The following is a 15,398-nucleotide window of genomic DNA, read 5'->3' as shown; positions in this document are numbered from 1 at the left end:
TAGATAAGCAGCTGAGGCTAGGAGGTGAAACCAGGAATTCAGTGTCTGCATCCTTTCTGCGACTTCTCATTCATCTTGAACCAGTCACAGAGATCCTTGTCTTAATTTTCTCATCTGTGAAGTGACTGCCTTTATATTTACCACCAGAGATACTGAGAACCTTACTTAACATTTAGGACAGAATTTGTAATCCTCACAACATGAGACCCATAACTGAAAGACCATACCATTATCATGGCTCATTTCATTTTATCTGTACGTTTTCTTAACTGGATTGGTTTCACATTTCAATGTGAATTAGTATGAGATGCTATTGTTAAATTAAGTGTTGAATTTCACTCCCCAGAGAGTTTTCTCCTTCAGTAACGGAAAAATGAAGCATACATTATTGCAGTAATAACATCCTCACTGTGATCTTGTCATTTCACAAGAATCTTAAAACAAGAGTTTGGCTGAATTATTGCTTAGAGGGGAGAACTTCAGAGAAAAAAACATGTGCCACAGGAACATCTTTACATGCTGTTGTTTTGCTTTTTCCTTTTTCCTCTTCTTTTCCACATTCGATATGCGAGAATCCAGAAGAGGAAGCCCAGCATGATTTAGCCTCAAACATTTCTTTCTTTATTTTAATTTATTTTATTGAAGTATAGTTGATTTACAATGTTGTGGTAATTTCTACTGTACAGCAAAGTGATTCAGTTATACACACACACACACACACATATGCATATACATTCTTCTTCATATTTTTTTCCATTACAGTTTATCACAGGATATTGAATATAGTCCCCTGTGCCATACAGTAGGACCTTGTTTTTCAATCCATTCTCTATATAATAGTTTGCACCTGCTAATTGCAAACTCCCACTCCATCCCTCCCCCACCGCCCCCAACTTGGCAACCACAAGTCTGTTCTCTATGTCTGTGAATCTGTTTCTGTTTCATAGATAAGTTCATTTGTCAAACACTTCTTTTAAATAGTTCTCGTTTCTCCCCCAGCTGCTCCACCAATCCTGTGAGGCTCCTCTCATGGACCTTCTGATACTCTGGAGAGGACTGCCCAGCTACTCCTCCTTGCAGCTGGGAAAATAGTGGGCAAGAGCTGGTGTATTAAGAGCTGCCAATCCACACCTCAGCATGTATTCTCATCAGAACCAGACTCAATGGTGAGGCAATCAACAGCTGCTTCAGCGTTTATCATGGCAAGAGACAGTGTCATAAAAGATGTAGAGATGTACAGATTATATAGGAATACAAATAGCTAAAGACTGTATTTACGGTACCAGTTAGGTGTCTTTATGCTCCAAATGGTGCTGTACTGGAACCAGGAGATGCTCACTGGTGTGCACGTGAATAGCACACGTGTCACCTGAGCAGCAAACTCAGGTTTTTAATCAGTTATCCCTTCACAACTACAGCCGTTCTCCATTGTTTTCTGATATCACTAATAAAAACATTGTTATAAACAAACATCCTTTAGTGGAGTTCATCAACCTGAACACAAAATCATTAAACCAACATTACAGTAGTATCTTCTGACAGCACAACGCCACTGAGTACATGTGCGGGGCATGGGGGGTGTGGAGCATGCACCTAGGGAAGGGCAGGGGGAAGAGGTATGTGTAAGAAAATCAGGAATTAAGCTGAAAGGGGTGTCAAGTGTAACTAGTCTAAAACACAGTGTGCAGCCAAATCCTTGACAATGGTATGAAATTACTCTCGGAGAGAACGTTCAGTTAAGCAACTATTTTCAGAAGCTAGCTGGAAAAGGATGGCTAAGCAGCAGACTGCTGAACGTCACCCCGAGAAACAGCTAAATGACAGCTACGTAGTCAAAGTGGATAGATGAACATATGAATGAAGATGTAAGCATTTTTGTGTGTTGGAAGTTATATTGCTCTGAGTAAATTATTAAGAATTTTAGGGACTTCCCTGGTGGTCCAGTGATTGGGACTCCGTGCTCCCAATGCAGGGGGCCCGGGTTCGATCCCTGGTCAGGGAATAGACCCCACATGCCGCGACTAAGAGCCCACATGCTGCAACGAAGATCCCGAGTGCTGCAACTAAGACCTGGTGCAGCCAAATTAATTAATTAATTAATTAATTAAAACAAGAATTTTATAGTTTAAGGCTCAGCCAGAAGAAACTCTCATTAAGTAGCTCTTTAGTGACAGATGTTTCAATAGGTGATGGAATCACGCAACTCTGTTCTCTGTGCTCTGTGGTGCATGCAATGCTACAGAGGTCCCCAGTGCACACACAGGCTCCATATACCACGTATGTATGTATGTACATACAATGCATCACTTCTTACTGTAAAGAACAGCATAAGGCCCAGCTCACTGCATATCAGCATCATTGGAATGCTTGAAACTTGCTGCTTTTTTCCCCTGGAGGCCTCCCTGCACTAACTTTAATTCTGCAGTTTTAACTGAGACCCACAGGTCTGCCTTATATCCAGTTGCTTTGATGGTTCCCAGGGCTTGGCCTGTGTGGGTCAGGCATCCAGGTAGCTACACTTATGAGATCCAGTGAGATGGGCTTTTTCCTTTAATTCATTTTTAAAAATCTCTATGCTTCTGTCAGTTATCATATGAAAGTGTGTTTCCTTTAGCAGATCTTGCTTCTTTCAAGCCCTGCGATGGTGGCTGACTGAGTGGCAGCATTTTCTTTGCTGGGGGGAATATAAACCAAAGTGATCAGCAGTTCTCACGGCGGGGTCACGGGAACAGGCAGGCTTGCCAGGCCCATAGAAACCACGAGCAGTGTTGCTGGCAGCAAGACACATCATTTCCTCAACAGCATGTGTCTCTCGGTCCCTCAGGGTCAGGGTGTCCAGGAGTCGCCTACCCACTGCAGGCCTCACTCTGATGCCACTCCCTTCCCAGCCCATTGCCTCAGCACAACCAGGAGAATAGTCCTGAGCTGGGGGCAAGGCAGAGAGGGTGGTGACAGCCAAGGGGAACACTGGCTTCCAGCTCCAGCTGCTGTTACCACTTAAGTGTCCTTGTCCAGACACAGAAGAAGAGCCACCGCAGCCCCAGGTGCTTGGATAGCATTTTAAAAGATGAATTTTTTCTCCCTGGGTATTCTCTTTCCCATCAAGCAGGGAGCTTTATGCTTTATTACCTCAGAGAAGGTGTATGAAAGGGCAGAAGGCAGAGTCTTTCGTTTTACAGTGGAATGTCTTTAATAAGAAAGTTGAAGGGAACTGATCCCCTTTAGTCCTGGCTTCCTGGTAGGGCCCCCAGGGAGGTGGCAAAGCCCCGGAGAGGAAAGGCACTGGGACCCTTAGCCGTGCAAACAAGTCCCATGTCCCAAGTGGGGCATGGGAACAAAGCTGTCACCAGATCCGAAGGGTCCTGGGAAAGGCACAATGTCTGTCTACGTGTTAACCTTCAATTGTCACTGACTGGAATTGGGACAGATCATGGAATCTTCACCTCATGTGGAACCTGTGGATGCTGAGGGCTGACAGTACTAGCCATTTTATAAAAGGGACTTGAGCATCCACAGAGTTTTGGTTCTGCGGGGGGTGCTGGAACCAATCCCCCGAGGATACCGAGGGACGACTGTATTTTGCTTGTCTATCAGAATGGGGCTCAGAGGCAGAAACTCAACTGATATGGAAAACAAAGAAAATGCTGTTCTTCAAGTCAGACTTTGTGGACTCAGAACCGTATCTTCTTTGTAGTCACTGGGAGAATTGTGGAGGGTTTTGTACCCTGTCAACATAGCTCAGCTGGAGCTACATTTTCCAGAGTTCCCTCCCCTGTATTGTAAACGTTAGGCTTAGCCATGACAGAAAAATCACAAGAGATTTGGAAGGCAGAAGAGAAGCAGTGGCCAAGATGCTCTGGAGGTCGGTTTAGGGCTCTGGGTGCCGCTGGGCACACACCCGCCATCGCTGACCTCCTTAGCTCACCTCACTGGTGAGGGGCAGCAGCTGGGCCCATACTTCCTCTAGCGTCCGCTGGTGCTTCCTAGGATGCTTCCTAAATAAAGTACTTGCACTCAAATTCTCATCTCAGGGGTGGCTTCTGAGAAAAACCAACCTAAAACAGACCTCATTGGATGGAACGATGGACTGAATCTGATAAGGCTCAATGTAAAGTTCTGTCCTAAGGTTTCAGAAACAATTCACATGTGTATGGGGGACCCACAGGTCTAATTGTTGCTGCAGCATGGGTGCCAGCAGGGCAGCTGCAGGTTTCAGAGCTGGAGCAGACTTCTGGCTGTGCCTGTGGGGAAGTCCAGGGGGCCCCATGGGCCCCAGTTTCCAAGAATTTTACATCCTGTCCAGCTGTACCAGAAGAATGCATGTTGTTTGTGTAGAGGATCTGCTGGTGCAGATAAAGGGAGGCACCTGAGTACGACCCAGATACATTTGAGCCTCCGTTTCCTTCCTTAAGTCCTACCTTAGCGCCACATCCTGGTCAAAAGAAACCCAAGGGACTTCCCATGGGGTCCAGTGGTTGACTCTGTGCTTCCACTGCAGCGGGCACGGGTTCGATCCCTGGTCGGGGAACTAAGATCCTGCATGGCGTGCAGTGTGGCCAAAAAAAAAAGAAGCTTATTTAAAAAAAAAAAGAAGATGACTCTCGACAGCCTTGAAAGCAACAAAACCTTTATTAAATATCTCTGAGGTCAGCAAAGCCTTTACTAAACCTCCTCAGAGAGGTCAGTTGAGGAAGGACTAACATTGTCCATATGGCCTGAAAGACAGCAAGTTCTCCAGACTCGAAGTAGATCTCCAGGGCAGCAGCCTGTGATGGCCTCTCTCCACTCTCCCCCACCCCACAGTTTGCACTGGATTTCCAGGTCACATAAACCAAGACTTGTCCTCAAGAGTTTGGGGTGAGAGAAGGGGTAATGTTGTAGAGGACTAAGGGGTGGGGGGCTGATGAATTACACTTCAAAAATTTTTGTCCCTGTCACGTGTGAAAATTAATGATTTAAATTGACCATAAATTCAGGATCCACCACATACTCCTCACCAGAAAGTCAGGCCTCCTCTCAGGGAGAATTAGCATAGAATAATAGTACATCTACCACTCAAGTACCTCTCACTTCTCTGGAAGCCAGTTCCAAGTTCAAATAGGTATCGTGCAGGGAGGGTTGCTAATGACCTCCTAGCCCATTAGAAACATTCTTTATGTCAGCTTCACAGGCTGACGCAGGTAATGTGACCCATTGCCCCCTGGCAAGGTGTGAGCGCCTCGATCTGCCCGGGCACAGCCATGCTCACTGTTCTCAGGTAGCATTTCCTATTGTCCTGACAGTAAAATCCAGGCCAGTACAAAGGGCTTCAGAAATTGGCCGACTTCTAAGTCCTTTCCTATTTTATTCTCTTTGGCACTGATGTATGAAGTAAAGGATTATGCGGTGGAGACAGTGCCAAAACTTCATTTTCTCTGCTAATGGAAAGAGAGTAGGAGGAAAGAAAACATGAAACAGGGCTCACATTGTTATTCTCACAGGGGTCACTTGCTTCCTGGGCAGCTTGCCTCTGGAAGGGACAGCAGAGCCACTGGTTTTGGGAACAGGAACTCTAAGTTGCATCAGAAATGGCAGCCACTGCCCATGAAGGCTGAGCAAACTCCCTGAGGCACCCAAGCAGTAGGCAAAGGAATTCAGAGGCAGTAAACACTTGCTGCCTCTGTCCCTCCCACCTAGAAAGATACAGGCAACAAGTCATCGAATGGGAAAAGATATTTTCAACTAGCAAAGCCCTAATATTTAAAATGTACATATTCCAATCAATCAATAAGAAAAAGACAAATAACCCAATAGAAAAAAATGGGCAAAAGACTTGAATAGGCATTTCACAAAAGACAAAAAAATATATCAAAAAGATGCTCAAGTACATTAATTTCTAGAATAAAGCGACTTCAGACAATAATGCGATACCTATAAACATCTTACAAAAGAAACAAAAATTTTAAAATCGACAATATCAAATGATAGTGAAGATGCAAAACAATGGGAACTCTTGGCTGGTGAGAGAATAAATTGGTTAAGTCATTTCGGAAAACTGTTTGGCAGTATCTAGTGCAGTTGAATATCCACAGATGCTAAGTACAGAGCCTTCTGCCACCTGTCCCAAACCCGACCACTTCTTTTCCAGGTCTCCTAGAACCTGTCTGGATTAGCTATACAAAGAAATGAGGTCTGCTTTGGGGGGCTGGCTTTCCTGCACTTCCTCCCTCCCTCCCTCCCTTCCCTCCTTCCTTCCTTTCTTTTTGTTTTTCAAAAGAGGGAGATAAAACAGTTTACTAATAGTCGTCCCTTGGTATCTGCTGGGGATTGGTTCCACGACTCGCCACGGATACCAGAATCTGTGGATGCACAAGTCCCTTATATAAAATGGTGTAGTACAGTCAGCTCTCTGGATCGTGGTTCCACATCCATGGACACTGGAGGGCTGACTATAACTGTAAAGCAACTCTCTGCGTAACCAACAGTCAGTTCAAGAAATAGTAACTATCAGCATCCAAGAAGCCCCTGTGTGTCCCCTGACACGTGGTAGTCACGACCCCCTCCCTCCCCATTAGAATTGATTACTATTATCCTGACATTAATGATAGTAATGTCCCTCTTATTCTTTATAATCTTACCACCTATCTTTAAGCTTTACATGTATGGATTTCTACTGAATACATACTTCTGGGTCAACATTCTTTCCCTCAACATTATGTCTGTGAGATTCAAACAAGTCATTGGCCTTGTAGCTGTAGGTCACTCATTTTCATTGCTGTATTGTATTCCCTCGTATGAATACACTACAATGCATTTCTCCATTCTATTCTTGATGGATAGGGTTGTTTCCAATTTGAGACTACTAGGAGCAAAGCTGCCAAGAACATTCTTGTATGTAAACCCTGGTGCACAGGTGCAAGAGCTTTTCTAGGGTGATGACCTAGTGTGGCTTCCCTTTAACCCAGGCTTAGTGCATTCATGTTTCTTCCCTATCTCCTCTTTCAAAACTAGCTCTCAGAAAAGGTCATAAATTCACTCATGCTAAGGTAGGAATGGCTGAGAAGTATTATTCCCTATCCTCTCCCATAGAACTGTGTGCTGACATCAAATGAATAAATTTCTAATTGTAGAATTTCAGGTATCTGGAGGCTGGGGGAGAAATCCATTAGGGCTGGCCCTGGGAAGAAAGTGTCACATAGTGGTAACACCATGAACCAAGAAAACAAAAAACAAACAAAAATCAAAACAAAACAAATAAGAAAAAATAGCCAAGCTGTTATATTGATTACTTAAAAAAATATCACTTCATACTTTCAATAATCTTGTGAGGGGAAAAAAAGGAACCATAAAGACAGTTCTATTTGAAAAGTCAAAAACCAGGCACAGGAAGTGAAGTCCCTTCTCCCAGGGTCAGTTGGAAGTTAATGGCTGAGCTAACTGGAGTGGTCAAAAAGAAATCCTCAAGGCCAGATGTCCACACTTGAAGACCATCACCATCAGCTAGGTAAGTCGTCTCCTCCAAGGTAGCTTCCTTGTCTGTGAAATTAACATGGTGATAGTACTTATTTCATGAGATTGTTGTTGTGAAGATAAAATAAGGAAATGACTAAATTGCATTTCACACAGTGTTTGCTACTTAGTAAGTGCTCAAATAGTATTAGATATTGTTCTGTTTACTTTTATTATTTGAAGCTGAGCATGGGCACTTTCTGTGAGAGCAGGTAAGCAAATGATCTGAGTAGGGTTCACTGATGCTACTGGGGATCCTGGCAGGCTTACAGTGTAAAAGCGGAGAGAGGAGGGAAAGAGAGTAAAAGTGAAGCCAGAGAGAGAAATGAAAAGGGCACATCTGCTGGGCGGGAGGAAAGTGCCAACTTTTCAGAGGGTTCTGCTGAAGGCCAGACAGTGGGGTGAGCAGAAGGCCTGAAGCCAGGGAGGCAGGGGGAATGCTGTAATAGGTCCAGCCCAGGGAGAGGTTTGAGGGGGTCTTGCTGGGTCAGGACAGAGAGGTCAGATGTAGTCAATACATGAATAGCAAGTTCAGGGAAAGAAGTGGGTCAGAGAGCAGTTGGCAGACAAAGACGTGCACACCCACAGGGCAGCCGAAAGTCAAGGCTCCTGTGAATGCTGATGGCCTCCTATCTCAAGCACCAGCGAGTCACTCAGCTTTGCTCCTAGCTTGGAAGCTTGCTCAGTCTACTCGCAGGCACGGCCACAGCAGGAAAGTGTGTGTGTGTGTGTGTGTGTGTGCGTGTGTGTGTGTGTCTCTGTCTGTCCCAAGGGGCAACTCTCAGCCAGTGGAGAATGAAGGTTAATGGATAAATGTCCCAACCTCCCATTCTTCAGAGGGACAATTCTAGGTGGTTTTTATATGGTTCTTCAAAGGGTCTCCAGGGAGATTGTGCCAATTGTCCACAGTGAATGCATCTCAGCTCAGTAATGCATCTTTCATTGGCTTTCTCTTCTCCCTTGTATCACTCTCCCCTCTTCCTCATTGTCTTCCTGGAATATCCTCCCAAACAAACTATTGTCACCAAAGTCCTTGTTTCACTTTTGCCTTAGGAGGGACCCAAACCAAGTCACATTATTATCATCTAACACAAATCAAACAAACAAAACAAACACGTCCCCACCCCAAACCCTAGCTCAAACAATGTCAAAGAAACATGATCAAAATGGAAATTAGGAATGTTTTTTGCTAAAAGAAAATTTCAAGAATGAATCGAGTCAAGATCATAGCAAAAGCTAAATGTGCTCAGACAGACTAACCAAATGTGGATGAACATGTGAATAGAAGAAAAAAATAAATAAAAACGTATTAGAAGAAAAGGTAAGCAATCTGGAAATACACCCTAGAAAACTTCTCACATAGGACCAACCATACATGAGGTTGTCCCTTGCAGGGTTGTTTGTGCTAATGGGATCTGAAGGCTCCAGGGGCTCACTACTGGGGGAAGGGATGAGTAGAGCAATTAGGAGCAAGAAATTGCATGTGGGGGCTTCCCTGGTGGCACAGTGGTTGAGAATCTGCCTGCCAATGCAGGGGACACGGGTTCGAGCCCTGGTCTGGGAAGATCCCACATGCCGCGGAGCAACTAGGCCCGTGAGCCACAATTGCTGAGCCTGCGCGTCTGGAGCCTGTGCTCCGCAACAAGAGAGGCCACGACAGTGAGAGGCCCACGCACCGCGATGAAGAGTGGCCCCCGCTTGCCACAACTAGAGAAAGCCCTCGCACAGAAACGAAGACCCAACACAGCCATAAATAAATAAATAAATAAATAAATAAATAAAATTTAAAAAAAAAAAGAAATTGCATGTACCACAGCCATGTGGACAGCCTGTAAAACAGTGTTGAAGGAAAGTAGTAAGAAATAGAATAAGGTCTATGGCACAATATCATTTATATAAATATTCCATATATATACTACATATTTTAGAAGGAAACATACAAACACTATCATAACTATTAAACACATCAGAAGGATTGTCTAGGGTGGGCAGGGGGAATGGGAGTGGAAAATGGGGATAAAAGGGAATTTTAAAAAAATGTCTTATATGGACTAATGACAACTATGTGGAGTATGAATTGAAGAGGTGAGGAATATGATGAACTCAACTCTGCACCTGAGGTCCAAAATGAAAAAAAAAAAAAAAAGAAGAAAGAAAAGGGAATATAGGAAGACACTATGTAACCATAAAGTAGGTGAGGCCTCTTAAACAAGATATAAAATACACAAACCATAAAATAAAAAATTATAACTTTGACTATATCCACAAGGAGGCATCTATAAGGATTTCAACATAGTATTTCAGTAATAGCTAAAAACTGGAAACGACCTAAAGGTTCATCAAGAGGGAAATGGTTAATAATGGCCTATTCATACCATAGAATACTGTTTAGGGGTCAAAAAGAGTGAAGCTGGCCTGTATGTACTGGCAAAGGGCACAAAATGTGGAAGCCATTATCAGGGTCATACAGGTCTCTCTTGCCTCACCCTAGTCCTGACCCTGCCAGGATATACTGATAGGTGAAAGAAGCAAGTCAAAGAATAAAAGTACAATACAATACAATTTATACTATAAAATAGAGCATGGCACAAAAACAAATCTAAGTTCTATGCACATGTAAATACTTAGAATGAGGTTTGGGACATTTAAAAAATAAATATATGTGTTAAAAAAGGAGGGAGGGAGCATGAATGGGTTGCTACATGATTAGTTTCCCTGTGGCAAGACCTTCCAGAATAGTTTTGAGGAATGAGGCCAGTTTTTCCAAGTGTCACTGGGCTCTTAAACATTCATCTCTCCATGGCCTTAGCCCTGGAGAAACTCCCTAGACCTGAGACTGCCCTTTCCTAAGTTATCCAGCAGGGGGCAGAAGCACCATGAGCCAGCTGCCCTGGCAAACTGCCCTGTGACCTGGAATTTAGGGCTGGGCCCTGCCTGCTTGAGCAGCAGACATTTGGCTTGGTTCTCCACCATTAAAGGCTGATTATTTTTAAGTTTTCCTGCAGAGTAGCAGATTCGAATATGTAATCTTTGCCACATGTTTCAAAAATTCTGAACATGCATTTGAGTTCAGGGTAAGACCTATTTTTTTAAAAAAATAGATTTAGTCCAATTATTTTTTTTATTATGGAAGTAAAATGTATTCATTACAATTTTTTTTGAAGTATAAAGTGGAAAACTTGTAGTTTATCTGGAGAAAATACTTTAATGTATCTCTTTTCTAGACTTTTAAAAACATATATAAACACTTTACCAAAAGGGCCATCGTATATACATACCATTTTATAGCTGCTCCTTTTAATTAGATCAATAATATCTCATAGGTATCTTTTAAGGGCTCAATATTAAATGATATTTACAGGCATGTTATTAACCCAGTTATTTCTGTTAAAGAACATCCTGATGCCGAGTGAGAGGGGACAAGATTCCATACTATTGTTTGGGATTCGGGTCTGGTTCTGTTCTGACCAGGAGGGCCTGGCATTTCTAGGAGCAAATCAACAGCAGAGGAAGCCAAGCCCATCTTTGGATCCACACCTCGAAATGGCATGGAGTTTTGACAGCCAAGAGCTTATGTGTCCTGTGGTCTTTTGTAGGTTTCCCCACACGTGGCTTCCTGGGTGATGGATGTTATTTCCATTTATTGGATAACAGAAGATAATCACAGATCAGCTTCAAAATCTCTCTTGGAAGAATGACCAAGCTGTCTGCCTGCATATTGTGTGGGCTGGCTTACTAGAAAGTGAAGACTTTGGATGGCCAGATTTTAGCTGCTTCTCCCTAGGGAAGGTAATTATCTCATTGTAGAAATTTATAAATGTAGCCCTTGCTAATTACATTATTTGGGGGAGGTTTGATTCAAAAAAGGGTAAAGTAAAGATACGTTGGATTTAAACTGTCTTTCTTTTTGGCACTATTCTTCCGGTTGTGCTAAATCTAAATCCCAGGAAATTTAACCAGATGAAAAGTAGAGTTTGATTTTTTTTTTTAATGAATTTATTTCTTGTTTCAGAAGGGATTCAAATAAATAATAAGTTGAAGGATTCGCTGACAAGTAGGGGAACAAACATACCATTTGAAGAAGATCAACAACCATACAAAACCAACGTCCAAGGAAACTAAGACTAATTTTGTCACCAACTGTCAAAGAGCAACGAATGCAAGATTTGAGAGAAAATGTGCTGTCATTTGCTCAGAGGCATAATGAGGGATTTCCAAACCCAAACATCTTGGCAGACAATGGCTCAGATAATGGCTGAATTGAATAATCAAAACCACTGGAACAATGAGCCACAGATGCAGAAAGGGCCCTGGGTGGTCGGGCTCATGGTGAGGTAACAGCTTGCCAAGCATCAAGCCCCCCGCTGAAGAGTTCTGCACTTATATTCCTTCTTCCTCTGGATTGAGGTCACAGGAGATTATCTGTTCTGGTTTAACCTACCAAGCTTCCAACTACCTCCAAAGTTTTCAATGTCTAGGATGTCTCCAGTCTTGTTCTGTGGCAGGGCAAAGCCTGATTGGAGTCTGGAAAACATATTTTATTACATATGTGTTTGTTTTTGACATAATGGAAGCCAAAGGTTGTTGAAGGTAAATGTCAGTTTCACAGAACAACTAAATATGAATAACCTTATTAAGGAAGTGTCTCATCACAGTATAAAGGCAACAGATGATGCAGAGACTATTACACCAAACAAATGTGCTGTAAAATGCATATCTTTGGGAGATGATAAACCAATGAAGGGAGGGGATTGTGAATCTAAATGTTAGAGCTAAAAACTATAAAACTAGAAAACAGAAGTAAATCTTCATGACTGAGGATTAGGCAATAGTTTGTCAGATATCACATCAAAAGCACAAGTGACAAAAGAAAAAAATAAATAAATTGGATTTCAGTAAAATTAAAACTTTTGTGCTGGTCCCAGTCACTGAGCCGCCGCCCAGGACTCAGCAGCCTCCCCCTTGAGCCCCCTCGCTTCCCGACGCTCCGTCCCCCCTGCCTGCCTTCTCCAGCCACCGCCTTCCGCAGGCCGTTTCCACCGAGGAAAAGGAATCGTATCGTATGTCCGCTATCCAGAACCTCCACTCTTTCGACCCCTTTGCTGATGCAAGTAAGGGTGATGATCTGCTTCCTGCTGGCACTGAGGATTATATCCATATAAGAATTCAACAGAGGAACGGCAGGAAGACCCTTACTACTGTCCAAGGGATCGCTGATGATTACAATAAAAAGAAACTAGTGAAGGCGTTTAAGAAGAAATTTGCCAGCAATGGTACTGTAATTGAGCATCCAGAATATGGAGAAGTAATTCAGCTACAGGGTGACCAGCGCAAGAACATATGCCAGTTCCTCGTAGAGACTGGACTGGCTAAAGACGATCAGCTGAAGGTTCATGGGTTTTAAGTGCTTCTGGCTCACTGAAGCTTAAGTGAGGATTTCCTTGCAATGAGTAGAATTTTCCTTCTGTCCCTTGTCACAAGTTTAAAAACCTCACAGTCTGTGTAATGTAACCATTTGAGGTCTGCTTTTAACTTGGACTAGTGAAACTCCTTCATGCAATAAACTGAAAAGAGCCATGCTGTCTAGTCTTGAAGTCCCTCATTTAAACAGAGGTCAAGCAGTAGGCACCTGGCAGTGTCCAGCCTGAAACAAAGCAATAACAGTGATGTTTCAGCCAAGTCCAGAGCCCCAAGATCACAGATGGCTATGTCTGGCCCGAAGCTCCTCAGCAATCCCTCTACAGAGTTCCCTGCCCTAAGAGAATGTCGCCACCTGAACAGCCCTCAGTGAAGCTGAGAGTGGAGGATGGGGTGAGGCAGCTACGGCAGCTGTACTGCTAGAGGGAGTCTTTGATCATCAGGGGAAAGATCCCCTGGTATCTCCAACGTGACCAGGTGGGCAGAGCTTAGAGCAGCCACCTTCATTCTATTGAGGTGAGAGGACATCTGGCTTGCCACCAAGGTCTTTTTGACCAGACATATCCTAGCTGATCGATGTCCAAACTAGAATGTGAGGCCAACCTTCTAACAGAGTTAAACTTTTGACAAGGGAACAAATTTCAAACTGATGTATCAGTCATGTAGCTGTAGAGCTCGCAACTTACTAGCAACAGCTGCCCAATGCCATGTGAAGTAAGAAACTGGTTTTTGGTTTTTTTGGGGGGTTTTTTCCCCTTCAGTTTTAATGTTATGTAATGTATTTAAACCCTTATTTAAATAAAACTTGTTTTCAGAAAAAAAAACCAAAAAACAAAAAAACTTTTGTGCTTCAAAGAACATCACAAAAGTGAAAAGACAAGCCACAGAATGGAAGGAAATATTTGCAAATCATATATCTGATAAGGGACTTGTAGCCAGAATATATAAAAACTCTTTAAAAAAATTTATTTACTTATTTATTTATTTGGCTGTGCCAGGTCTTAGTTGCAGCACACGGGATCTTGGGATCTTCATTGTGGCATGCACGATCTTTAGTTGAGGCATGTGGGATCTAGTTCCCTGACCAGGGATCGAACCCGGGCCCCCTGCATTGGGAGCATGGAGTCTTAGCCACTGGACCACCAGGGAAGTCCCTAAAAATTCTTACAATTCAACAATAGAAAAACAAATAACTCAATTTTTAAAGTAGGCAAAGGAATTAAATAGACATATCCATAAGCACATGGAAAGATACTCCACATCATTAGCCATCAGGGAAATGCAAATCAAAACCACAATGAGATACCACTTCATACCACTAGAATGGTTAAAATAATACAGATAATCACAAGTATTGGCAAGGATATGGAGAAACTGGACCCTCATATATTGTTAGTGGGACTGTGAAATGGTACAGCCTCTTTAGAAAACAGGCTAGCAGTTCCTCAAAAAGTTGAACAAAAAGTTACTTTGTGACCCAGCAATTCCACTCCTAGGTATATACCCAAGAGAATTGAAAACATATGTTTACATAAAAACTTGCACGTGAATGTTCATAGTAGCATTATTCAAATAGCCAAAAAGTGGAAACAACTCAAATGTCCACCAACTAATGAATGAATAAATAAAAATGCATTGTGCCTCTACAGTGGAATATTATTCATCTCTAAAAAGGAATGAACTACTGATAAATATTACGGTAAATGAACCTTGAAAACATTATGCTTAGTGAGAGAAGCCAGATATAAAAGGCCACATATTATATGATTCCATTTATATGACATAGCTAGTCTAGAATAGGCAAATCCATAGAGATAGAAAGTAGATTAGTGGTTGCCAAGGCCTTGGGGGGGTGGGAATGGGAAGGGGATGGGTTTGGGGATTCTTTTCAGGGTTGATGAAAATATTCTGGAATTAGGTAGTGGTGATAGTTGCACAATTCTGTGAATATATTAAAACTGCTGAATTGCACACTTTAAAGGGGTGGATTTTATGGTTATGTGAATTATATCTCAATAAAGCTGTTATAGTAAATACATAAATAAATTAGGAGAGACATAAATAAATGAATGAATAGGTGAATGGAGGTCACTGACAGCCCGATACCCTCTCCCTGATAAGCAGGAGCCCGAGGCCCCAGGTACTGACCTGGGTGGGGTGGCCAGGCTTGGCCCACATACGAGCTGCAAGGGAGGAGTGAGGAACGAGCAGGAGGAGACACCCATGGGCAGAGGTGTCACCAGTGCCTTTCAAGACAGTCACTTCTCAGTGGGAAGATCCTGGTAGGTGGCGACCCATGGAAACTGAGGAAACCTGAATTGAGCAAGAGGGCTTGGCAGGAAGGAGGAGGAGCCAGGGTATTTCCTGAGTTTAAGAGCACAGCCAATTTTATAGCTGCCTGGAACCAGGTGTGAGCAGACAGGGAGAGGTTAAGGGCACCAAGCAGAAACTGTGTGGTTTTTAAGGAGGCTGGCTTGTGGAAGTAGTCATCC

At 43.0% G+C, this 15,398-nt stretch overlaps 1 protein-coding gene across 1 annotated transcript; it reads left to right on the top strand.

The window, feature by feature from the left end:
• The first annotated feature begins 12,411 nt into the window (after positions 1–12,411).
• On the top strand, positions 12,412–13,746 carry LOC118891096 (eukaryotic translation initiation factor 1-like). The gene has a single exon (XM_036844735.1). The coding sequence runs from the start codon at positions 12,551–12,553 to the stop codon at positions 12,890–12,892; it is 342 nt and encodes a 113-aa protein (XP_036700630.1). The 5' UTR covers positions 12,412–12,550; the 3' UTR covers positions 12,893–13,746.
• The last annotated feature ends 1,652 nt before the right edge of the window (positions 13,747–15,398 follow it).

Source organism: Balaenoptera musculus, chromosome 2 (assembly GCF_009873245.2).
Source record: "Balaenoptera musculus isolate JJ_BM4_2016_0621 chromosome 2, mBalMus1.pri.v3, whole genome shotgun sequence".
NCBI lineage: Eukaryota > Metazoa > Chordata > Mammalia > Artiodactyla > Balaenopteridae > Balaenoptera > Balaenoptera musculus.
This window is presented reverse-complemented; position numbering and strand designations above follow the sequence as displayed.

Coding starts and splice junctions, on each gene's coding strand:
- LOC118891096 (XM_036844735.1), top strand. CDS start 12,551: ATGTCCGCTATCCAGAACCTCCACTCTTTCGACCCCTTTGCTGATGCA.